This window comes from Mus caroli, chromosome 3, assembly GCF_900094665.2.
Source record: "Mus caroli chromosome 3, CAROLI_EIJ_v1.1, whole genome shotgun sequence".
Lineage (NCBI taxonomy): Eukaryota > Metazoa > Chordata > Mammalia > Rodentia > Muridae > Mus > Mus caroli.
In genome coordinates, this window is record NC_034572.1 from 44,154,484 (window position 1) to 44,180,950 (window position 26,467).

The 26,467-nt window shown below is 38.6% G+C and overlaps 1 protein-coding gene across 1 annotated transcript in view; it reads right to left on the minus strand.

The window, feature by feature from the left end:
• Positions 1 to 26,250, minus strand: part of Slc7a11 (solute carrier family 7 member 11) — a 76,256-nt gene extending 50,006 nt beyond the window's left edge. Inside the window, exons 1-6 of the mRNA XM_021158042.1 lie at positions 25,639 to 26,250; positions 21,492 to 21,618; positions 18,304 to 18,419; positions 10,537 to 10,662; positions 6,898 to 6,997; positions 850 to 894 (exon numbers count right to left, since the gene is read on the minus strand). Coding sequence (XP_021013701.1) covers positions 850 to 894; positions 6,898 to 6,997; positions 10,537 to 10,662; positions 18,304 to 18,419; positions 21,492 to 21,618; positions 25,639 to 25,915 — 791 coding nt within the window. The 5' untranslated portion in view covers positions 25,916 to 26,250. The remainder of the gene's footprint in view (positions 1 to 849; positions 895 to 6,897; positions 6,998 to 10,536; positions 10,663 to 18,303; positions 18,420 to 21,491; positions 21,619 to 25,638) is intronic.
• Between the last annotated feature and the right edge of the window lie 217 nt (positions 26,251 to 26,467).

Below are 26,467 nucleotides of genomic sequence, written 5' to 3' on the forward strand. Positions count from 1 at the left end.
AAGAATTTTAAAAAAAGAACTTCTCACTTTCTCTTAGCTAGCTAAACACTCTGCTGTAGTGTCAGTCACACTATTGCACATAGTCTGGACACATTTAATTCACAGAGAACACAATAAAATGCTTGAAGATAAGCCTCATTCATCCTGAAAGAGGCTCCTAGCACAATGGGTAGAAGATAGCCCATAAGTAACATGATATTTTGTATTTCTTCTACTTTCCTTCTTTAGTGCATAGATTTTTAATATACAAAGTAGTCAAATGGTTACATGCAAATCATAAGTTAATTTGCAGTCCACTCAATGCATTGTTTAATTAACATCCAATCATCTAGCAAATACTTCTAAGAAGAAAAAAGTCACCAGGCTCCCAAAGTTACAAGTTCCTACAACGTCTTTCAGTTACTTCATAAGTTTCCACTGCTTATGTTATTATCTCGAACTACACAGTTGTTCTTTTAAAGTACATATATTGCCAGAAATAATCAGCTTTTCTGATCAGACGAAACTTGATAAGAGTTCACATTATGTTATATGTATGTGTTTATATAGGTTACATAAAAGATATCCTTATTCTTTCCTACATTCAGACTATAAGGCAATTTAGTATTGAATATACTATATTGTTATATATATAATATTCAACACATATTAATGTTACTAGGTAATATATTTATATTTGTGAGGGGTAATTTATTATGAAACTTGAGTCAATTTATCTAACAGAATAATGATAGCAACAACAGTAAAGTTAACTGGCCCACACTGAATTTCTCCTTTAAGTCCATTACTTAATTAGAAAATTTAAATGTTATGCCTAACAAAAATCTCACAGTGAATGAGGTTACTTACTTTTCAGGGTTATCTACTTCTTCAGTAATAAAGTTGAGGTAAAACCTGTGTTACAAATAAACAAATAGCTGTTTATTAGTGCGTTTTATCATCACAATCCAAAGTTTCACATGTTAAAAGTTTTTAAATCAAATGAAGAATCATGACAATCACATTAGAATGTATGCAGGAAGATGAAAATAGGCAACTGGTGAGAACTCTCACAGAATACTTTCTACTAAGTCGTAGTGGAGTCATTGAACTATGTGGAACATGAAGACTGTAAGAGTGGAACACCCATTAACCTGTAGGGCAAGCTCACAGTTTACAGGGTGTCTAAGAGCCACATGATACAATGCCAGGAAAGGGCACAAGAGCTAGAACTCCGGGGCCATCCTGGAACCAAGGTCCAGGAGCACTTCCAGATTAACTCTCTCCCAAGCCAAACCTTCAAGAATGCATAGCATTTACTCTAGTAAGGTGTTATGACGTCATTCCAGGTTGAAGTGGGCCCAAAGCACAGAAGTGCATCCCATGACTCTGTGCTCAGGGAAAGGAGAGGTGATAACATATTCTGCCTTGGGAGTGTAAAAGACAGCGTAGGAACAAAAAGTAAGCATCCTGTGGCCTGTGCTTCCTGCATATCTCAACTGAGAGTTAGGAACAAGAGAGTAGCAGCAGCCTTGTAGGAAACTGCTACTTACTTTCTACCCAGAACACAGCACATGAACAGGGTTCAAAAGTTGTACAAGTGAGAGTTTATTATATGTTTCAAGTTTTCTAAAAGAGTAAATTTAAAATGTTCTACCAAAGAAAATTAAAAACTATATGCCAGTTATATGGCTATGAAAATGTTTATTTACTTCGATTTAATCATTTCAAATTCTATTTATAAATCAAAACTTAATTTTTTTATGTCAGGAGTACACATAATTTGTCAATTTATAATTTTGATTAAACTTTCCACTCACACTTCTTCCTGTAGAGTCTCTGCCAGTATTTATCCTACACAGCCTGAGTCATAAACCTATGGAGGAGGGGAAGTCTCAAGGTTGTTCAGACAATTCATGGGAGGCACACTGTAACTTACTAGTTTATCAAGAATGAAAAAGATAGTCCAAACATTTCCTAGGTCCATAATATGTTTCTGGGAATTGTATGAAAAAAAAAAAAAAAGAGCATTTGGCACTTTCAAGGCTCATGGGATCTCAAATTCTTATCCCAGTGTCAGAAGCTGGGAAATTCTGATTGCTTTTCTTCACAGTGAGCTTCTACCCTGCCCATACAAGGGTGGCTGATGTCTTGTATCCTTGACTTTGTTTTCCCACTAAAATGGGCTGTTACTGGCCCTTTAAGTCCTACTAAGTTCTTTCTAAGGGAGGTTACTCCTCAAGTAAGGTTGAAGGAAATTCCATTCCCAAATAAGAATAGGGGACTGGATGAATACAATGAGGAAATTAAGACTCCTCAAGAGTACAGTTGAATATAAGAAGAGCAAACTTGCTCTCTCTTCATTCCATCAGCCCAGGGAACATCTGCAAGTGAAAGTCACGCCTTCTACGTTATCTTATTCCTTAGATGCTAGAATATCCTCCTGTATGGTGCATGGAACCATCATGTGAAAGTCAAACTCCACTCTTTAAAACCAAAGATTCAGAACATTAGCTGTTCATCGGCCACATGCTTAAAGCATCGCACAGCCTTTGAGAAAGGAGAAAGCTTGGCTTGCCCCATGATCACGACAATCCGATTAAATCCACGAGTCAGCTCATGCTCAAGAACAAGATGGCTACACCTTTAAGGACTACATTATGAATTCATATTTGAAACATATAGACAGAAAAAATGCAATAGCAATAAGTGTGATATAAAAAGTGCACACATTCACGCACATAACTAATGATGTGTTTTAACAACTAGAAAGTTAAAAAATTAAAAACAGCAGTTGTTACTCTAGGAGAATGCATATAACGTTGTTATTCTAGGAGATGAAACTGTCGGTGTGACCCTTACTGTGCACATGCTCCATTTTTCAGTATTTAATGCAAGACTGGCTGGCAGAATTATAAGGGTGGACTATAAATGAGCTGCTACTCCCGCTCTGAGTATATCAGGGATAGTGCTGTGGAATGTACTATCTGTGACTGATTTGACATGTTTGTTAGAAGCCTGAGGCAACAGGCAGTATGCAAACCAAATGAAATAAATAAGCAAACATATAAGTAACACCCCAAACTGAATAAACCATCTGAATTAAGGAATATGCCAGGTTTTGTATGTCAGAGATAGCCAGTTGCTTCTTAATAGTTGATGAACTGGTCTTTCTCAACAACCCTAATGCAAGAAGGGAACTGTCTGTAGAAAGAATATGACTTCAAGTATTTTCCCATGTCCCTAAAGAATACAGGAAAGGATAGTGCCTGGGTACAGTTTGGGGAGAAGAGGACGAAAATGGATCATTTCAGTGCAAAAGTTCACACACTGTAGGAAATACATCTTGATGCCTGTCCAGTCTCTAGTAAGTAGGCCCACTGTATTCTCTCTCCCCTTGCTTAGTTCTCAAGGTCCCTGGTAACTGCTCATGAGGTCTATTGTCCAACATTGTCTATGACTCTGCATAAATACGATGGTTGGCCCTGCACTGTAACTCCCAACCTTGTACCTGACTTTTTAAAGGAAACAGACTCTTTAGGTGATTTGACACAAAGGCGTACAATAATCCTGGCTGATGCTTCAGGGAAACTAAAGCCATTGAGGATCCGATTAAAGAGGGTGACAAAAGACACTGAAAACCAATTTTCTATCACACAGTGAAAAGAGAGGGGAAAAAAAAATCTCAACACGCTATGCTTAGCTTTGGACCCAGATATAGGACTGAAATTGGTTGACTCCCCAAGGCCACAGGCTGACTGGCAGATGGATTCCTCTGAATACGGACATTGGCAATAATATTAAAGTTGTGCTCGCCTGACTCTGTGACCTGACTGAGTTAATGACTTCTTTTCCCCTAATCATGTTTCTGTGGAGGGGGTTTTCATCATTCTGGATAGGTTCTGTGCTCCTCAGAGCCAAAACTTTACTCCAGCCAGGATCCCTGAGGGTTGGTGGAATCTTTTTCCTATTCTGCCTAGCAGCTGGAGGTGACTGCTCTTACAGCAAGGTATCCAAGACAACAGTTGGTTAACATGCTACCCGTCTAAACAGTTAGCAGTCTGGCTAGAAATTCCTCATCATAACTGCCTTGCTTTTCTCTCATTACAATGTCTACACATATTTTTAGTAAAATATTGTTCTACAGCAATAAAAGGAGTGGTAACCACTTAACATGCCGATTTACGTCTGCAAGCCAGTTTTGCAATCATATGGTAAAAGACGGAGAATTCAGGCAGCTAAGGTTGCTCTTATCATGCCTTTGTCTATGAAACTCAGTTTAGACTCCCCTTGTATCCATTTCCATGGAAATATCTGCACCTCTGCATTGCTAAGCTTACAGGCTCTTCCTTCTAATTCTGATTCTATTCTTTTTTTTCTTCTAAGACTGAGAGCCATAAATTAATAACCAGGTCCTCTCCCCTCTTCACACAGCAGCATTGAGCCAGCAAACAAACCATTACAGCTAAATACTTCCTTATCATCCTCTAGCTAAGTCATTTGGGTCTGATAGCATCCTCATTTAAAATCCTAGATTTACTTCCCAATACTGCGACTGAACCCTCAAGAACACAAAGAAACTGATGGTTCCTGGCTCTCCAAACTGGGGTTGAAACACAAGGACTGTGTAGACAAAAGTATAAATAAAGTTTTCTGTAAACTTCTATTACCGTTGGAAGTGGTTGCACTTTGGACTGGGGATGGGTGAAATGCAATATTAATAAGAAGTCAAGATGAAAAGAGTCTTTATCCACCAAAAAAAAAAAAAATCCACAGAAGAAAATTGGCTATACACGAAGCAGGTGACCTGAATATCCAGTGCTGGGAGGTGGAGGAGTGGGGATAGAAATCTTTTAAGATTCTGTGGGAACAAATGCAGGGTGCTCACAGGCAAAAGAGACTCCATTGAACAGAATTAATCAAATCTGCCGTGTGAAGATCACCATGCTCCACATTCTTGAAAGAGTATAACAGGCTCCCAGCACCCAGCTGGAGCTGAAAGCACTTGTCCCCTCCCCTGCTTTGCTCTGGGGCTCCCAGGGACCCTCACAGTGGCTTGGCTGCTGCCCCAGGGCATGGAGCCCTGATCCAGGCTCAATAGATATAGAAGAGTTGATTCTGCTTCTAACACTGTGATCACACTCGCTTCTTTTCTCTGCTTAGCACCTCATTGTGCTTTGGACAAAAGTGAAAAGACTTCAAAAACACTGAGATTCAAAACTGAAGCATGCATACAAATGGCTGCAAAATGCCTTCTGCGGGGATACAAATATTATATGCTGATCTTATTTGGTAACCTAACAGCCTTCAAACATTTTTTTTGCTTCAAAACTATGCTAAGCCCACGTGGCTGGACTCTATGGAGTTTCTTCTAATGTCATATTTTTACAATTTGTGAGATTAATAGGGTGCATACTGCTTATTTTTAATGCATTTTATAATATCTGGAAGGTAATACAAAATAATGAGTAGGGGGGAGAAAATTTTATTTGTGTTGTAAATATTTACATAATTCTTGAGATGGCAATGTTTCTTGCTGGCATTTTTCAGGCTCACAGAGGGTTATCACAGCTTTAATTACTAGTCTTATAAAGATGCAAAAAGAGCTACTACACATTATTTGCTCCAAAACAATGAAAATTAATCTTTCTGAAATGATTCTAATGTTATACCGAGTGGGCTTTCTGGATATAGTAGTTTCAACTACAGCTTAAAAGGTCAATAAGTAGTTACAGAAAGTTTCTCTCTGATATTTGATTACTGTGACACATGTTCCTCAACAAAATACTACTAAATCAAGACAGGAGGACCACAGGCAGACAGACACAAGGGACAAAGACTTACTTCTGGCATCATAGTGCCAATTATATTTGCTACCCATTTTTTTGTTTTCAACTGCTGAAAACATCTTAATGAAACGAATAAAGGGTGAGACTATGTTGCATACTACTTGACCACTTAACTTTTATTTTTGTGATTTCTCCTTTCCTAGCTTTATCATATGGACCATATTAATCGCCTGAGACCATCTCACTTCTTCATATGTTTCTTCCTCGTGACCGAATAGAAAACAATCATCAACTTCTATTTATGAATCTCTTTAGTACTCTACCACAAAGACTGTCTGTCAGGACAAGTACTAATCCCAAGTACCCCGTGGTACTATACTGCTTCCACTGATGAATAGTGAAAAGTAATTTATAATGACCATTAAACCCCAGCATTTGTTTGTTCATTTTTATGACACTGGACTAAATCTAATAGCATCCTTAACTATTTGAGGGCCTCAGATATTGATGCCATAAGCTTCAGGCTTTGCCACACTGAAGGAAACTGAAAGAATTTCTTTCTGTTATCCTTCCATCTCTCCTTCATGCTTCTCTTTCTTCTCTTCCAAGGTAAAGCTGCAGAAACTAGAACCTGTCTTCCTCTAAGTGGCTCGTAGAAGCCAGAACTGATCTCCAGCAAAGCCAACAGAACAACCTAGAAATATATCTCCCACATTCTCTGCCTTTCTGTGGAAGGTAGGTGCACAGTTCTCTGCTATACCTTGTCTCACAACACATCATGAGATTCTCAGGTGAGAGAGATCTATCCTATCGCCAGGAGGAAGAAACGTTACACAAAGAAACCCAGGAGAGTCTGAGCAGACAGAGCTCACTTAGTTTCCTCTAGTCTATTTCTGTTGCATTATGTTCTTTGGCAGGAAAAATAAATTTATTAGATTTACAGGTCTTCATTTCTGAGAATTCTGTGTTACTTGAAACTTTGACTAAATAATTTTTGTGTATATGACATAATGAAAATTTCACTAGGGAAGAAATGTGTGATATGATACTTCTATGATAAAAAAAAAAGTGAACAAGACAAAGGGCAAATGAAGATATTCAATATAAGTATCTGGACATATCAACTTACCAGCCAGCATATGCATACATCCCATAATAAAAAGCCAAGGGCAACCCCATTAGATTTGTATCTCTTCCTGAAAATGCATCTTTAAAGTGATGTGTTTGCCCTGCAATTAGAATGGGAGGATTTTTAGAAAGTGACAAAGAATTGCTTAATTATTACAACCCTATACGTGGTTGAGAGCCAAGCTAGCCCGTTCTGACTCTGCTCATGGTCAACTCTAGCTATTGATACTGTACTCAATCTAGGGCAGGACTCCCAAGCACACACTTGTTGTCTCCTAGACCATTTGAAAATTCTTTTGTAGATGACCAGAAGGATTAAAGTGGCATTTATAATAGGCAATTCCATTTCTCTTGCTTGGGTGTTCTCCATTTTAACCATGAAACTGAAGTTTTAAGAGTTTGACAGAATTCAAAGACAATAACTTATGACCTGGTGCGAAATGAGAAGAAACATCAGAGCCTACCTTGAGTGAGGAGGCATCCAGAAACTCCTGCACTACCCCTCTCCACATTACTGAGCATCCCACATCACTTAGGATCCTGCTGCTTATCCCTGTAGTGCCTTCCACACCTGCTTTCTAATGCAGGAAAAGGCTGCAGAACAAAATCCACTCCTGAAGCACAAGACTTGTTCATAGAAAGGTGCCCTGGAGCACAGGCATACAGACTCACATCAGATGTCTATAGCCAATGTCAACCAGCAGCACAGTGCTTAACTGTGACACGTCATTCTACCCACAAGAGTTTTCTTTATAGAGATGACTTGACCCCATCTTGGTCAATGCCACCATTTTTTTCTATGAAAATGAATAAGAGATTACACCAAACTTCAAACAAAATTCTACTAACTTTGGCACCAACATGAAGACCGAACACCTTAATCTATCATACTTTTCTTCCCATTTGGTGAACAGTGGGGTATCTTTTGCTTTGAATCTTTGGGATAGATTAAGAGGTTAAAAAATCAGATTTGTGTTAGTCAACACAGATTAAAAATTAGACAAAAAATATGTCTGCCCCTGCCATCCAAACAGCAAATGAGAGTATAGGAAATGATCAAATAGAAAATTATTTTATTGGCTGGCCCTTATATAAGAAATGAAAGGTGGTCATGAGGACAGGGGTAGATGATATATCTACAGCACTGTCTTGTAAGTCAAATAGCAGCTGTTGCTTACACCACGAGACCATCATTCCTAATGACAGAATGTAAGGATGGGGACCAATGAGGACATGGCTCTGTCAATCAATGAGTGCTATTTTTCTCAAAGCAACCAACTTCTAAATATAGTTTTATGAAATCTTGGCAGGAAGAGTCCAAAATGCCCATTTTGCTAAAATATCTATATGCCTTAATAGAAGGAAAAATAAACATATGAGACTCAGAAAAGGAACATCTGTAAGGACTGGGAAGATTGCTTAGCAGCTAAACACATATACGAGTCTTGTAGAGCTCCTGAGTTCAGTTCTCAGAATTCATGAAAAGTAGCTTACAACCACCTCTCATTCCAGCTTCAGGGCATCTGATGCTCTCTTTTGGCCTTTGCAGTTACCTGTACTCATGTGCATATGACACATACACACACACCAATTAAATTTTTTTAAAAGAAAGAAATCTCTATTGAATATTTTTGTATAATCTGTGGTATCCTTAGCCTAACAAGAGAATATCCTCTAGAGTGTAGCCATTAGTAATTAATAATATAAAATATTTAACTGTGTAAACTGATCCAGGGTTCTTCAAATGAACCCTTTTGAGATTGTTACAAAATAGGAACATTGTTTCTGAAATTGAGGACTATTTCAGATACATAACACAGGGCTTGGGGAGATCAAAGTGACATATTCAAATGGAACTTTCAGCCATCTTATGGGAACACACAAAGTCCAGCTACAACTAAGATCTGATTAGCATAGAAATAAACACACCACACACATCAGTGAAGTGTTATTCTTCCTGGAGTGTCAGAGAAATATGGAAAAACTAAATGATCATGTTATAAACTAAAATCTCAATTTCATAAAATTTCGCAGAAATAAAGGAAATATGTGTTCTCCCAAGTACCAAAATATGCTCCAAATGCAGGAATAGCCTCTGGGAATTTCTTTGTTGTGTGAGAATAGTAAGAATTAAAGTGGTCCTGTGAATTCATGATACTATAAGTGATAATAGAAATACCACGCTATTGTAGCTGACAGGAAAGGTTCAGGCATTTCATCATAGTCTCTGCTTTCCAGAAGCTTGTAATATAATATCAACTACTAACCATGCCCCACTTTGCACACACATACACATAAATGAGGGGTCAGAACCAGCTACAGAGTGTAGCTACCCATCACATCTGGCATTACACAGAGGAAAAGCCACATTACAACCATGTCTAGAAGAGCTAGTGGCTCACATTCCTCTCCTTTCCAGAAACCGAAGGCTCCTTACAGATGACTAGAAAGTCAACTGAGGAGATGAAGGAGCAGAGAGTATGGACAGCAAGCCCACACCTTCTCTCACTTCATTGTGTTTATTCACGGGCTGAGGTTACTAGATTTGACCGAAGCGTTTTACCAGCAGGACTCTAAGATCACCCACTAGGCTGATTAAATGGACAAGAGCCATTCCCTTTCCTAACTAGAGTGACCAAGTTCTCAATGTTGTTGTTTGGTGGCTCTATGATGGCAATGGGTTTGCTGAGCTTTGCCACTTCCTTTTGTGTTGGAACTCCCCTCCTGCAGGGTCATTGGATTTCCCTATAAATCCCTTTGCTTAGAACTGACGATGTCAATGTAAATGAGACATACTTAACATGCCCACATAATATGTCACCTCTTTCCAGTGGATTCACTCTACCATTTCTATTTGCTGCTACAAATTCAGTAACCTGTTGGGTCCTCTTTCTCTTCAGAACATTTCCACTAAATCTATGCAAGCACACATACCATCTACTTGGGCCAACCATACACTATGACATCATCACTCAAATTCTTATCTTATTAAATAGGAAGCTCAATGACAAATCCAAAAGCTACACCATTTCTTCAGAAATGAAAGTTTTACATAGAAAATAATGTAACAATAAAAGCTAAGTTTTTGCAATGTTCTATTGTCATATAAGGATCTTGATTTTAGGAAGGCTATTTCACGACTCTTCTGTGTATACTGATCTCAGAGTGAAGAAATGCAAATGAAAAAAATCAAGAATTATTGGTCATCTTCCATTATTTTCCAGAAATATTTTTATCTTTCATAATTGTTTCTACTACTGAAAAGTTCTGGAGTGCCAACAAAGAATATATTGATCTGTACTAAATAGCAAATTCATTTTGGTTTGTTTGTGCTTTTTACTTCAGGGTTGACTCCAAGCCATTCATACCAAGGGAGTTCACAGACACCTTATTTTAGTTGCTCCATCTCGCAGACACCTTATTTTAGTTGCTCCATCTAGCCTTAATTCTCTTGCTGCCATTCAACTATAAATACCAACTCATCCTCAATGTAGCCTTTCAAATCAATTAGATGACAGTACAGAGTTTAAGTTCCACAAGCAAAGACTAATTAAGGATTCTGCTAGACAAGCGAAAGTCAGTGTTAGAAGAGACCAGAAGCAGATACGCAGTTTAAAACGCATTTCCTTTCAGTCCATACCTTTAATTAGCTGTATAACTCCAGGGACTATAATTATCAGAATTGCTGTGAGCTTGCAAAAGGTTAGGAAAATCTGGATCCGGGCACTCCAGCTGACACTCGTGCTATTTAGGACCATCACCACAGCTGCAAACAAACAGACACAGTCACAAAAGGCAAAGTCCCATGAGCACAACGATGTCTTAGGTCCTTGTCAGTCGAAATGAGATCTATAAACCTGCAGTGCTGGCATGAACTACCAGAAATTAAGAAGTGCAGAATCCCAGGCTCTGTCTAGATCCAGGCTCTCCTGTATTAAGATGGCTCTTTGAGAGACACTCAAGACTGAGAAGCTTAGATAAGTCTCCTATACAGTCAGAGTATCTCTTTTATCCTTTACACATTGATAACAATGAACATATATTAGCATGCAATAACAATAAAGTGAAATATCTTCATCCTGAAGTCACCCAGTGGTCAGGATGGTACTGAAGAAGGGGTAAGAAGTGCTTTGTCTGAGATCCTGTTCTGTACTATCAGGACCAGACCTACTAAGAACTATTCTTGGAATTCCTGACTTCCAACTAGATAATGAGGGTGAGTTTTAATCTACCCTGCAACTATTGGTTGCCAGCACATGTTTTCTACTGAAGCAAAAGGTCTTGGGACTTTTCAGCTTAGGATGCACAGTGAGTCTGAAGCCAGAAGATTTTCTTCTTAAGATACTGTTGACAGTTTCCTAAGCAGCCACCCCTGTCCACATCAAAGACAGAAAAGTGGCTATTCATCCTGGCATTGCCAATAATTGCCAATAATCTCTTCCTGGCCCAGGTAGATAATTAACATATTTTTGTTGAAGGAATGAGTAAATGAATGAATGAACTGGGTTCTCAGAAATGTTAAGGCACAGTTTTAACGGTGGTATTCTAGGCTTTCATTTTCTTCTTGATGGAGTGTTCAGGAGTATTTCTACACAGTGAACTTCAACTTTATGTTCTTGCCAAGAACATAGGCACAGTATAGACCAAAACATCAGCTATTTTATTCCTGACATTTATGGGTTTCACTAGTAAGTTTTACTTTAGTAAAGATTATTCTCCCTTAAAAAGATTTTTAAATGCATAAAATTATTTCTCATGGAATTAAAAGAAACACCAGCAGAATTCATGCCATTCAAATTAGAATTGCAGAGTCAGGAGTTGTCACTGTGTTTCCCTTGTATAATATAATCTATTAGCTCAATTCCATAATTAAGAATTGGTGAGATGTCATTAATAGACAATAACTAATGCGAAAATTAAAACAATCTATACCAGAACAGTGCCTAATTAATATACATTCTTTTAATGGTTTTGGATTGCCATCTAAAAATCAATATACCGTAGTCAATCATGTATCACATGACATAGTGTTTATGATATGCTACTGAGCCACAGGGAAGGTTAACTAGTCATTGATGGATGCATGGAGGTGGGTAGGGGATGATAAAGTCTGAAACGGAGGAAAGAAGGATGTCAGGAGAAGTATTTATTAAATAATATCAGGGGCTGGAGAGATGACTCAGTGGTTAAGATCACTGGCTGCTCTTCCAGAGCCCCTGAGTTCGATTCCGAGCAACCACATGGTGACTCATAACCATGGGCTGTAATGGGCTCTGTTGCCCTTTTCTGGCATACAGGGCTCTGATGCCCTTTTCTGGCATACAGGGATCCATACAGATGGAGCACTCATATACATAAAATGAAGAAATAAATTAAAAAGTAACATCAAGAACCTATAGATGACAAAACGTAAAAATATTTTAACTTTGAAAATTTGAAAATTCCAAATTTGCAAAAAGGTGTGGAGGGATCAAAGTCTCCACTGAAAGTAAAATACGGGGTAGTAATGAAGTATGTCAAAGCAGTAATTATGAGAAGACTCAGAAAGGTCTGAGATGGAGGCCAGCATAATTCAGCTATGTTTGAGTGAATGCGTGAAGGGATAACTAGATCTACTGTCAGTGCTCAACGGTATTATCAGAAATGATGAAAATCAAAATAATTTCTGTCTGGAATACACACAGAGACATTGCATATAGAAAATAGTCAAATACAACCCTGCTTCTCCCCAAGTTATCTAATGAGTATTTCTCTATGCAAGTGACTGTGTGATTAATGGCTCATCACATGAGAAGGATAATTTTTTTAATTAAAGAGGTCCAACTTTGACATAAAAGTGAAAAACAGAAAAAAAAAAAAAAAAACCTTGACCTTGGTTGTCATCAGCAACAAAGAAACACTGTGTTTGCCCTATTTCAGATAATCCAAAGTAGGAAAGAGGCCCTGGGAGGAGAAAGGAGACGAAGAAAGAGGGAAAGAAAGGAACCAGACATAGCACACATGAAAAAGTATTCTCCTTTGAGGAACATCTGAACATGTGCATAGTTGAGGAAAAAAGTGCTGTCTTCAAAGGAAAGCAAATGATTGATATCCACTGAAACAGGAAAAACAATAAGGATCTGGAATATTTTTCTGTGTTTTCTAAAGTTTAAAAAACAAATGGAAGGCAAAAATCAAACATCATGATTTGAGCCTTCCACCTTGCTTACCCTTAGCTGAGGGAAGAAGACTTACTTAGTGAGACTGGCTTTCCTTAAAGGTTTCTCCAAACCCTGCTTTTTTATTCTGAGCATCTAATCTCTCTCTCATTAGTAGATACACCATATTCCAGGAGGTTCACCTCACTGACCCAGAGGTACCTATAGCTTAGCAAATAAGGAGGCTGGCTGTGGGTTAGCCAGGAGAGATTCTCTGGCTAAAACTGGGGCTCCATCCTGTGTCTTAGTAGTGGAATTTAAGGGTGCCTCAGCGATTTATCCAACAATATTCAACAGGGACTAAATTCTTAAGTACACACACCATCTATCTCTACCTTAATAATAAGATGTCTGTACCAGCACTCTGGCATGAGTCTTCTTTTAAGTAACTATTAATTTCATACATGAGAAAAAAATTTGGCTTAAACTTTTACCAAAATGAAAATTCAGGAATATGTGGGCTTTATTTACTAACTTAAGATGCAGTTTTGTAGAAATGAAAATGTAGCAGGGAAAGCTATATCCATAAATTCTAGAAATAAGAAATTCATTTTTGAAAGGAGTTGTATTTTAAAAAGATGTTTAGGGGATCTTAAGGGACTGGTGCTGTGGTTTAAGGACCACCAAGTATTTCCTTCTGCACATGAAATCATTTACGGCTGTCTTTCACTTTGAGGAGAGATGTTACAGATTATTGGGTAGTCTCTCCGATTCATATTCTTTCTGACTCCCGTCTTTGGAGCGCTTCCTGCTAAACTGATAAAACATACAGATGGTATATTTGAATGGTACATGATGAGATAAAGCTGGTGCCTCCACTTCTCTATGCAGCCGCTGCTGCTGGGTTGCTTTATCTTTCAGCATCCATTTCCTGGATGCACCGATTCAGAGAGAACCTTTAGAAGGCAGAGGGCCAACTCTATATCATTGATCTCGCTTTAGGAATAGACACAGCCAGCACTACATAAATGTAAACTATTATCTTCCATCAGACATGGTTCAAAGACATCCATGGATAATGTTTGCTAATCCTCACATTTCTATGACATGGTTGCCATGTATTTTATATGAGCAGGTAAAACTCCGGGTTCTGTTTAACCTGTCCGTGTTCATATGCAGGTAGTAAGTGTTAAGATAAGATTAGACGCCAGTAGGCTAAGTCCTGAGCTCACACATTTACCATCAGCTCATGGGTGAAACAATAAGAAACTAGCTCAAAAGGTATGTGTGAGCTCACTGATACCATTGGTTTCCTGAGGACTTGTGATGTCTCTTTTTCTTAGATCCCTGGGAGTATTCATGTCTGACTTAGGATCTCAGGGCACTTGAATTCCACGTCTTATGGACAATCTTCCTGAAGGATAAGTCTGCCATTCCTCAGGACCTGTATATCTCACTGTGCATGTGTTGTAATTTAGCTAATGAAGGAAAGGGGTCAAGACACCTAAACTTCAGATTTAAAGAGATACACACACGTACACACTATGATTGAATTGCCAACACTAACTAATCATATATTTTCAATATAATTTGAACTCCAGGAAAACAGAAACAACAGTACTATATTTGTAGAACTGGCTGAGCTGATTTGAGTTTGTCTTTCTCTGTGTGTATGTGTCTTCCTGTGTTTGCACAGTGCGTGCAGGTGTGCATGTGGGTGCACACATGAAGAAGCCAGAGACAGATGTTGACCATCTTTCTCAGGTGTTCTCCATGTTATTTTGGAGATAGGATCTTTCAATGAACCCAGAGCTCACTGACTTGGTTGTGAAGGTCTTCCAGTCTCTAACACTGTGGTCTTGGGATTTACAGGCTGAGGGTAGGTCTTCATGCTTGCTTAGCAGACACTTTACCTCCTGATCCATCTCTTCAGCCCCATAGCTATTATTCACAATGATATATAAATGCCATTTTCTTTGTTCCTCTCGATTACTACCACAAAGGTTAATGCTGTGCAATATGACTGTATTGCTGTAAAGTTAACCAGCAAAGGATACGAGAATCAGAGAGATGTGTTGAAGAATGGCATGGGTAGGTATCATAACACAAGAAGAAAGTATTTTTATAATATTCCACTTGAGAATACTTTTCTTTAAGCTTCTTGAGAATATGCTTCTTTAGGGTTCAGCTTTAGAGAACAGAACAATAGACTCCACATTTCAGTATTTATACTGAATGCATGTCTCCATTCCTTCTAACTATAAGAGCCATGAAGCATGTTATCTTCCACAAAGGTTATTGATCATGTCAGAATTGGGCTTAGGGACATAAGCCAAAGTCAACTTACAAGATTTTCTAGTTACACTTTGACATAGCTAATATTTTTACTAAAATGGACAGAATTTTGGATAAACACAAGTGTCTCATGTTTATCATTGACCAGAGGAGGGGTTCTTTGGAAAATGTGGGTAAATCAGCATTTAGATAAATCCTTCCCCCCACTCTGCTATTATCTTCAAATGGACGGTTAATATTTTACAAAATTTGAAACTCTTCTGAAGTTTGACCTTTTTCTATACTAAATTAGAGACTTAAATTCCTCATTTTCCTCAAGGAACTCAGGGAAGTAATTTATGCAATTAAACTCTTACTTTCTACATCTCCACAACCTTTTCCTGAAACAGGCAAAACACCACCTATAATCACTTTGAAGAATAAAGTATGTGAAAGATTTGCCCCCAGGTAAATTTCTCTTTCTCCATCCCCTCCCCCTGTTGTTTCATTAAAGCTAAATTCCTCTTAAAGGCCATTTGACTTCTCCAATTAATCCATCTCCCTACGTTACTTCCCACTGAGACGTGAGAATATTCCTGTTTCTCTTTCAGTACTTCCAAGTTTAGGAACTTGTTCCCTGATCAGGATCTGTAGCTTGTATCAGAATTTACAAACTAATATTTATTCGTTTGTGGAAAAAATAGAAGGAGACATAAAGATTCCATCAAGCCTCCACCAAACTGCCAATGTATGAGCCCAAGCACAGCTTAGTGAACCTTTCTTGCAATTGCTTTAAAGGTTTACTGGGGGGTCTTAACATTTTGAATTTCATAAAATACTAATGTCTCATTTTAAAAGGCTAAAAAAATGGGGTTAATAAGAGAGTCACTCAAAGACAAAAAATATCTTGATTATTCATATAATGTCTTGATCAAAGCAGGTAAAAAATGTGGCTTTGTAAATATCTTCATATCAGGGTTTACTTTAAGATTTTTTTGTTATTACACCTTTTAGTTAATAACATGTATTGTTTGTCTATGGAGTTCTTCAAAATACTCCTTTTCTCTTCTCAGTCTTCATAAAACAACTGTGGTGTGACATGGCCTCATTCAGGGAAAGAGAATATGGCAGATGTAAAAATGGCTGATATTCCAACCCTTTAGTGCACTGTCAGAGTCATCAAGAGCTTCTCATGTTCTTGATGGGACTCTTCAAAAAAAAAAAAAAAAACTCAAAACCCTGATATAATTTTATATCTCTATAGTCATTCAAGATACACTGATATTTCATAGCCATTTTATAAATCAATAAACAGAAGCATAAATAAGTTTAACAGCCTCAAATCATATAACCAAGGAACCATTACACTTTATTCCAACTCCAGGTTGTAGGTCTCCAGGGAACTATAACCATTGTGTGGGATGATTCAGCGCACACCAGCTCAAGGCACCAGTTCCAACATCTTGTCTAGCTGACTGTATCTTTCGACCACTAACCTCCCTTCTTCCTGAGTACTGAAGCCACCTAAAACTTCCGTTTAATGGGTCACAAACTACAAGTACTTCTACTTCAGTAAAAAGAAACTCCTTAGATCTCTTCATATGAAGTCAATCAGTAACAGATAGCCACTAAGCACAAACAGGCAAGCTAAGCACCGTGGAGGGACTGGAGATGTAGCCCTGTGGAGGTCCCTGCTCTCAGGGGAATTCTGGTGACATTTTTCCACAGAAGTATAAATATTCATCAGTAGCCCTGCATTCTTAATAAGTTACAGTCATCGTCACAAATAACTCTATATCGGACTGAACCCTCACAGATCCACAACACTGGCATAATTATCTCAAGAGAATACTGAGGTGTAGAGGAAGCAAGTTCATTTGTCCTTAGGTGTTCCTAGGTCTGTGGAATTTTAACTGTCCAGAACTCTGAAATGTCTATGTTGAGTCATTTCCTTTGTCTTTCTAGAGATATCACAGAATAACTGTGTCTTTAGGATTCAGCTATTTAGTTCAGACACCCATGTCTGTCACATCAGATATGCTTTTAGGTAGAATCACTAGCACTTTGTTACAGACTACTGTGTGCAAGTTCAGGGACCATCTGTTGTCAAAAGTAAATCAACCTTTGTGTTTAGTAAGCCACTGTGATGCGACTCTCCGAGCAGACTTTCTGAGTATGCAATTCAGTTATTCCTGTGTAGCATTTGGGAGGCTGTTAAATGTAGTTAGCCATGATCAGATAGATTCAGACAACAACAGTTCAATCAGCAATTATTATCCTGTTCCATGAGATACCACAATGCTATAGGAAATGGCCATCATATATAACTCCCTATCACTATGTAACATTGTACATGGTCCTCTTTTCATTTACTTTGTGTTTTTAAGTCCTAAAAATCTATGCCCATTAATAATTTAAAAAAATTCCTAATTTGTAGCCCATAGAGAAATCTTCTAGTTGAGAAAGGCTATTGATATCAAATATTCAGGAAAAACAACAACAACAAAAAAGGTCTTATCGTAGCCTGAAATAGGTAGAGAAAATGGTAACCCTAAGGGTGGCAGCTAATATCACTGTAAACTACACAAACACAGCAAATACACCCAGCATGTAAACTTAACCCCAGCACAATTCATGAGTAATAATTCAATGTGTCACTGGGGTAAGGTGATTCCCAACACAAAAACAATTCTTCAGAATAGTTCTTAATCCTGAACAGTATCTTCTGATACACAATCCATTTAATATTTTACCAAGGAAGTGGTTTTGATTTGTCTGCTTTAAGAGATCAGCTACCCTACCTCAAACCTTGTGTTCCTGTCTGTAGTTTCCAACACAGACTGGAAACTGTAAGCACAAAAACAACAACAACAAAAAAACAACAACAAAAAAAAACCCATAATTTTGGGGGTACTATGCAAAGACTCTAAAGAAAATTTGCCTCCAATCTCTTTGTTCATTGCTTTCTTCTTTTCAGTTACAGCTGCAATACTCACTGATGCCCACAGCTGTTACGAGCTTGATTGCAAGTTCAGGAATTTCACATTGAATAAAAAATGGTTCCAGGATGTAGCGTCCAAATGCCAGGGATATCACAGCAGTAGCTCCAGGGCTGGGAGAGAGTATATTTAGGTCAACTACAGGAAACAATAAATAACAGTTTTGCTGAGCTTCAGATCTTAGCATTTAACATGTGGAACATATTTAACATGAAAGTCTATCATGTTTAGAGCTTAAGTTGCTATACACTCCAAATGCAATATTGTCTACACTAGTAAGGGCTGGATTTTAGAAAACCTTTGTTGAAAATTAGTAGTTATAAGTGTTTATGCCAACATATGCCTAAATGTTTAACATTGATCCTTAATTTTCTAGTAAAAAGAAATCTCAAAGCCAAGTGAGTAGTCTTAATTTCTTAAGGATATTTATTTAGAGAACCACAGAATAAGAAGACAAAATTAGGCCTGAGAAGATAGCAATCCAGACACTAATAAGTCATACCACTTGAGTTCTTCAAAGGGAAAAAAGGAATATTCCATTTCATCTTAAATATGAGGGCATATTCTTGCCACACACAAGGAAATCCACAAAATTGCCTAACATCTCAAGCAAGAGTCCCTTTCAGCTTTTCTTCCTTCTTGTGGTTAACACCTAGTCCTGATCCCTGGATCACCAGAGACCAACCCATATTACCTGACTCCAACCTTGATCTCCTACCTCCAGTCAAAACCACAAACATTGTAACTTTCTTCTCTCCCAGGGAATTCCTGCCTCCAAAGGGGATGTTTTGCTATTCTCTAGCATTTATAAAAGTCTTTGATTTCTAAACCTAAATCTGATAGCATCATTTCAGTATCTTTAAAACATGCTCTGACCATGGTCAGGCCTTGCACACATAAGCTTCCCAGGAACAACAACTGAATCACTTCTGCCTAGAGCTGTTTCATATAGCTTCTTTTTGTGCTTAGTATCTGGTTTTAGTCTTGGTCCAGAGATGTGACTCTAACCTTCCCCTTGTCCAAGCATCCTTTTACACAGCACCAAACCTGGCCCCTCTACACTGCTTATCACAGTAGGGCTTTATTCTAGTTAAGGTGATCCCTTCTGCTTGACTTTGAAGTCTGTGGAAACAACACTTTGTCTGTCCTAATCAGTATTTTATCCCAGTACAATGGTGAGCAGGTCTGTTAGAGTAGAAACTCAGTAGGTATTGAACATCATGTGACTACGTGGCCTCAACGTTGAAGTCCCCATCATGTTAAGTGACTTTGCTTGGATTAGTTTTGCAGGTTATTCCTGACAATAACCAACTTAATTTGAAACTATAGTTTTAATGGGGAACATTTAGATACCAAGGATATTACTATTTAGATGTCATGAGAAGAAATGAATTTAAGTCCTAGGGAATCATGTCCTTCATATAATTTGCTATTTCACTTGTTTGAAAGACTCTCCTAGGGAATATGAATGTATTAAAAAGCTTCTAGCATTTATTTAGGTAACTTGGCTGTGCACATGCATGTGCTCATGCACACATGCACACATGTACACACACACACACACACCATAGAAGAGTACTTTCAAAATTAAGGAACATCTGATTATCATCTGTTTAGGAGCATGAATTGTGGCTCATTCCAATTTAGATCTCTTTATCTTGCTGCCTGCCATTTGGCAGCAATTTGTGGAAAGAAATTAATGAATGGGTACCATATCTGTCCAGTGCAAATGGAATGATCACGCTGTCAGAGCAACAGTGAACAATGAGATAAAGTTACACCACAAATGCATGGATGAAGATGGAATGAAGTTGAAGGGCATGAGGCAGGGAAACTCAACAGCCTGGCAGGCCCGCATTCTACAGAAGTATTCTTATTTCGATGCTATGTATGTTACATTCAAAATAACATAATCTTAGGTTTCCTGACACTTGTTAAGAAAAAATTAATATCTAGGATGCACAGGGCACTGATGTAAATAGTACAAAAGTCATAAAAGGTGTAAGACCTGTTCTCACATACTTGAAATGCTTATAATTCTAATAGGAAAATACTAGTAGATAGCTAAAGTATTACAATACAACATGATGAATTCAAAGTCAAGTAGAGGCCATTTTTGTTTTTCAGAAGAATTAAGACATTAAGAGATGAAAGAAATATAACAAACTAGGGATAAACCAGAAATTAAATATATGTACATATATATACACACACACAAATAAACTTTGAAGAGTATATAGGAGGTGACAGAGAGACCCACAGAAATACATCCCTGATAGAGAATTCTTAGAAAAGAAAAAAAATACTCTTTTTATCATCATTTAACACTAGCAATTTCTAAGTAACAGAGAACAATTGTTACCAATGAAGCCTGCACTACTCTGAAGTTCGCTATTAACACCCTAACAATTGTTCCCGTTCGCAGACACTTAGAGCTCTGTCTGCCTTTGTCACCTCTGTTAACTTAGCTGAGATTTTACTAGTCTGTGTCTTCCTAATGATTTCTAATGAACTACGTGATCACAAAGTGCAAGTCACATCCCTTAAAGCACAAAACACCGGTGACACAAGTTGTACATGTGACATCACAGGCTCCTCACAATGTTGGGGGAAATTTGCTATTCAGAGTGACTTGGCACTATTCTGTGCCAAGAGAGTCAGGAAGGGGGACAGAGCCTTAGAGCAGTACAATCAAACAGTTTTTGCAACTGCAGATCGCCGGTTTGTTTAATGTGAGGAAATGAATCATTCATGCTGTGTTAACTTGATTCTTTTTCCCTGTTTGTAAAGCATCAGACTTGATAATACACTAAGTTGTTTGGCACAGACATTTCTTAGTCATAAAAGTAAAGTTAAATGTCCTGATGACATAATCAACAATAAAAAAAAAAAAGAACCCTGTAATTCCTAGCACATTATATAGTGTCTGCTCAGCCCAAGGTATAATTTATCAAAGTGAATTTTGAAGGTTCCCCTCATCTCAGATAAATGCCTTTTCTAGAAAAACATATATCTATTAAAAAAAGGTTGGAGTTTAAAGAAAACTTTTTTTATGCCTTAGGGTCTGTATTGCTTCAACAAAATCACGTGACACACATTTGTAATTAGTTAAAGCAGTCAAGATGATCTGGGAAAGCAATGAAATGAATAGGTGGATTTTCCCTTAATTGTTTCCATCTCCTTACCGTATTACAAGCAGTTCCACCCAGACTCGAACAAAAGCCAGCAAAGGACCAAAGACCTCCAGAATGTATGTGTAATGACCACCAGATTTCTTTATGCTCGTACCTAATTCTGCATAGGACAGGGCTCCTGTGAAAGGTGATAATAAAAAGACACAAAATTGACATAGCATCGAGTAGTCTTGTGATAGAACACACACATCATTGTCTGGGTTGCATGCTCTGTGGCTGGAATGACCTTCTTCATGGAAACAGTCGTCATCTTCTAACTGAGACCCACCAAGTTCCTCTTTTAACTTCCTCACACTTGAGACCTGCCTCCTACTAATAAAACAGAAAAGCCAAAGACTGGAAAGATGGCTCAGCAGTTAAGAGCACGGGCCTCTCATCCAGAAGACCCAAACTCAATTCCCAGCATCCACATGGGGACTCACAACCATCTGTGTCTCCAGTTCCAGGGGATCCAAGGCCCTCCTCTGGCCTCCTTGAGTACCAGGCATGTGCAGAAGCAAAACACTCACACACATAAAAACCAAGGAAATGAACTGAAAAAAAAAATGTAAGGAAAGGAATTCTGTTTGAAATGGTACCTACAAGCATGATACAGAATGTGTGGTCAGAAACCAGAGGATAGAGGGAAAAGTAAAGACAGATGCCAATGATGCTGACCTATGATTTGAGTAACACCACCTCCTCATACTAAGACAAGGTATTCACTCAAAGTGGACTCACTATGGTATTTTAATAAACTTTAATAAATAATGTTTCTGTGGCAAATCAAAATATAGATGATCTAAAGAAGAGACTACATTCTGTGTGAGATTGCAATTGATGCAATATGCTTTGTCAGCAAAACGAATCTTGACTCCGTTGTTCTGTTCCTAGAAATGGTTATTCTGGATGATGTTTGTGAGATGTACACCCAGTCATTTAAAAGAATGTCTGTTGTAAAATAGAGATTCCATAGTGTACAGTCATTTATGTGATGAAAATTATAAACTAAGATGGGAGTGTTTAAAAATAACACTCGTATAAGATTGGGAAAGTTATATCTAAATTTCCCAGGCCCTAAGTTTCCGCACCCTTTGAAGGGAAAACATGAATTTTTCATCTCATAAAAGCATTCGGGATGTAACGGTGGGAAAGTGACACACAGATAGGATTGATTGACACAGCTAACACACCACATGGATGTTACCAACTGCCTCATAGTTAGGAAGGACATGAAAAATCTTAATTTCATCCAAAAGTCAATTAATCAATCAACCAGTCAATCAGACACCTGTGTCTACATCGCTTAGCACTCAAACATTTCTGCCCAAGCACCTACAGGGGCTCCACATGTGGAAAGTAATTGCTCATCAGCAGTGTCTCCCATAGATGCTCAAAATAACTAGGACTTGAAAAATTAGAGAAACCTGAGCATGATTTTGTCAGGATCACCTGGAGAATATTTTTTAAGTGTGAACAAATGAGAAAAGGCACTAAGACCACACCCTAGACTCATCTTCGGAGATCAGACTCCACCCAAAAGAACAACCCAAGCAGTTGTATTGCTTTCCAATGCTCCAGATGCTAAAGTGATGGCGTCACGGACAGCTACTTAAGTACTTCATTAGCTTAGACCTAAAGACAATTAGCAAACTTCTTCTGGAAATAATGGTCACCATGTTGGTAGATTGTCCAGAAAAGCAACCTATATAGCCTTGTTATTAGAAAGACTCTCAAAGACCTTGGAATTTACTGTCAGGGAATCAATGGCCAGACCTCTGTATGCTTTGCCCTAGGCTTAAATTGAGTTCCGGGGGAATGGAATTTTCATTTAAAGGTCTCAAGCTCCATAGCTATGTGCCCAGATGGAAAGAAGTTCAAAGCGGGCTATAAAAGTCCACGTGTTGACCTCGGTGCTCAAAAAGTTGTAAACCAAACACAGATGCTCCTCCCCTTCCAGAGGGGTAACTTTGCCAAAACATGCTACATTCTAAATACCAGTCAGTGGGAACTGTATGTACCATATATAGCCTAGGAACCATCCTACACAGTTGTCTGGAGCTAGACAACATTATCCTATAAAAGTTCATTTTATAACGGTTTAAGACAGCTCAAGTAATTTATTGAACAAACAATTACTAGCATCTACCACTGGAAATTTAAAAATAAATATATCATATGCTGAACCATCTTAAGTTGGGGACCATCTAGGTCCACATTCTTGACTTGAAAATGTTTACACCCTTAAGTTCTAGAGTTTTAATAAAAGAAGAATTTTCTCCTTATATCTTGCTTTGCTTCCTATTTGTGAAGACTTTGTGACAAAAAGCTGCCAGTAATTTAAGTAGCAGTACCATCTCTGAAGCTGGCAGTCAAACGCCCACTCCAAGCTACATCACAACCCCTTAGCTCTGTAGTTTCTTGAGCTTCCAACAAAGATGGCAGACTTATTTATAAGCACATTATCACCATACAAGTCAGTGTGCCTTTAACTAGCTCAACATTCCAAGAACTTTATTTTACAGCATCTGAATAAGCATTGATTGTGTGCGAAAATCAAATCACACAGTGGGAGCTGCCTGTGTATAAGTATGCAAAGTTCAAGGAACTGGTTGTAGTTTTTCTGATTAGATATTGATTTATTCTAAATATATCAAGTACTGTAAGACGCTTGAAGCCTGAGGGTACACAGTCATTTAAGACCAACAATTGAGTTTCTCCTTGCTTATCTGAACCTGCATATGTCAGAACCACTTTAATATTAATAATGATAAGAATTCTGTTCTATTTTTAATAACTGTATTACTCCAAAGAATGAAGAAAGGGGACAGCTGTCACCAAACATCTCATAAAGCATAATCTATTCACATAAATGATGTTCCCAAGTTCTCTAGGTTCTTAAAGTAATCTCTTCATAGATCTTTCTATAGCAAGACTGCTTTCAAGATTATCTGAAATGCCCCCCTTCCTAAAAACAGATATGTGAGTTCTCTAGGTAGGAAACTTTCCCTCAATCAGTATTTAAAGTATCACAAGACCTGAAGTGAAAGGAGGAATGGAACAAGTTTGCACTTGGTCCCAGAAGAACTTGGTTCCAAGTTAACAAAGTAACTTCCAAGTGTAGGCTACTTTGGAACCAAAGTATTGCCCCGTAATATAAGTCAAATTTTAAAATAAATGGCCATTCCCAGGTTCTTGTGGCCTTTACAATGAACTTGAAAGGAGTTTTCTGTTGATTTGCCCTCCTGATCAAGGAGCAATTATTTTCTCTGCAATATTAACCCTCAGTCCCATCAGAGAAACGTAAATTTTAGAGAGAAAAAAATAATAAGCACAGTAATACCAGTTCAGGTCAGATGAACTTCATTGAATGGGCAGAGAAAGTATCTGTTTCACAGAGACCTAGTAAAATACAGATGAAGAAAACAGATCCAGGCAAGGAGGGAAGACTGACAACCAAGTGAAGCTTGCAAACGAATACCGAGAAATTATGAGAAATGTCCTTAAAGTAAGAAAAAAAAAGCATAGGGGAAAAAAATTGAAGCCTTTGCCCCATTTATGGAGACGGAGGAGTCACATCAAACACACATCTTCCCAAGGACTTCTGAAAGCATAGTATTAGAAACGGACAAGCCTATGAATGTACAATATTTAAAAAGGCAAAGAACGCCACCCATTTGTTTAGCAAGTAAAAGGCCCGTGACAGTGTTCCGAACGTTCAGTTCCGCGTGTAAATAGGCCACACTGGCTGCACCTCAAAGGTGTTTCTTCCAGCGAGCCAGCTGCCAGAACTATGCTCTAAACAAGCCTCACAAACCCAAGCCCTCTGCACGGAAGGAAGGCTTGGTTTTCTGGGTCATCATAGTTTTTTCCTCTCAGCAAACCAGAAAAAAAAAAAAAAAAAAAAAACGCCGCCAGAGTCTGTCTCAGGCAGGAAAGCAGAGTATAGCCTGCAGGAAGGAATCTGAGAGGGTTCAGTCTTGTGCCAACAGTGGACAGTGTGTTTGGGTAGTGCACATACCTGAACAACAACAACAAAAATTCCAAATATTTCCTGTAGTATTTGCCCATTCATTTACTCCTCAGAAATAACCCTTTGCTCTCCCAGAGAGCCACACAGCTACACACACTCACACCCCCAGAGAAGAAGCGCACTCACCAAAAAGTGACAGTACTCCACAGGCAGACCAGAAAACCAGGGACATGCCCACGCTGCCCGTGTTCTGGAGTATGCCCTTGGGGGAGATGAAGATGCCTGATCCGATGACGGTGCCGATGATGATGGAGACCCCCCTCAGCAAAGTGATCTTCTTTTTCAGAACTACCTTCTCCTGCCCAGGTGGCTCTTGGTCCCCCATGGAGGGCAGCCTCCCGCTCATATTGCCCTGCAGGTAACCTCCTTTGGAGATGGTGGCCACAACTGGCTTTCTGACCATGGCAGTGTCACACCAGAGGAGGGGGATGAAAAAGAAAACAGAGGGGAAAAACAAAACAAAACAAAAAAAACCCTTTCAACTTGTTTCTCTAGAGGTGACTGATCACTGTTCGGTCGTGGCTTCCCCTTTGCTATCACCAACTGGCTCTACACTATTGTGTCCACAGGTGAGAACTCAGAGGTGTGTTTCAGCCTTCGCTGGCTCTATAATTACTCCTCTTGCTCCTCGGAGCACCTGTGTGGCACCGGCTCCAGGGGCAGTCAGTTAGCTGCAGCCGCGGCTGCTGCCCTATCATTACACACCAGCTCAGCTTCCTCGTGGAAGGCTCCGTATTTAAGCTACCGCCTGTCACACCAACTTACTGGGCTGCATGATGATGCAAATTCTCCAGGTTTGCATCAGCCACATGAGAAAACTCCAGCTTGAGAAAGCGCCAACATTACTCAGCTCTTTTTTTTTTTTTTTTAACAGTAGCCTGTGGATTGCTCAATGGATCCAAAGCATTTCCCAGAACAAAGCATACTCTTAAAGAGGGGCTTAGCCAATCCAGAA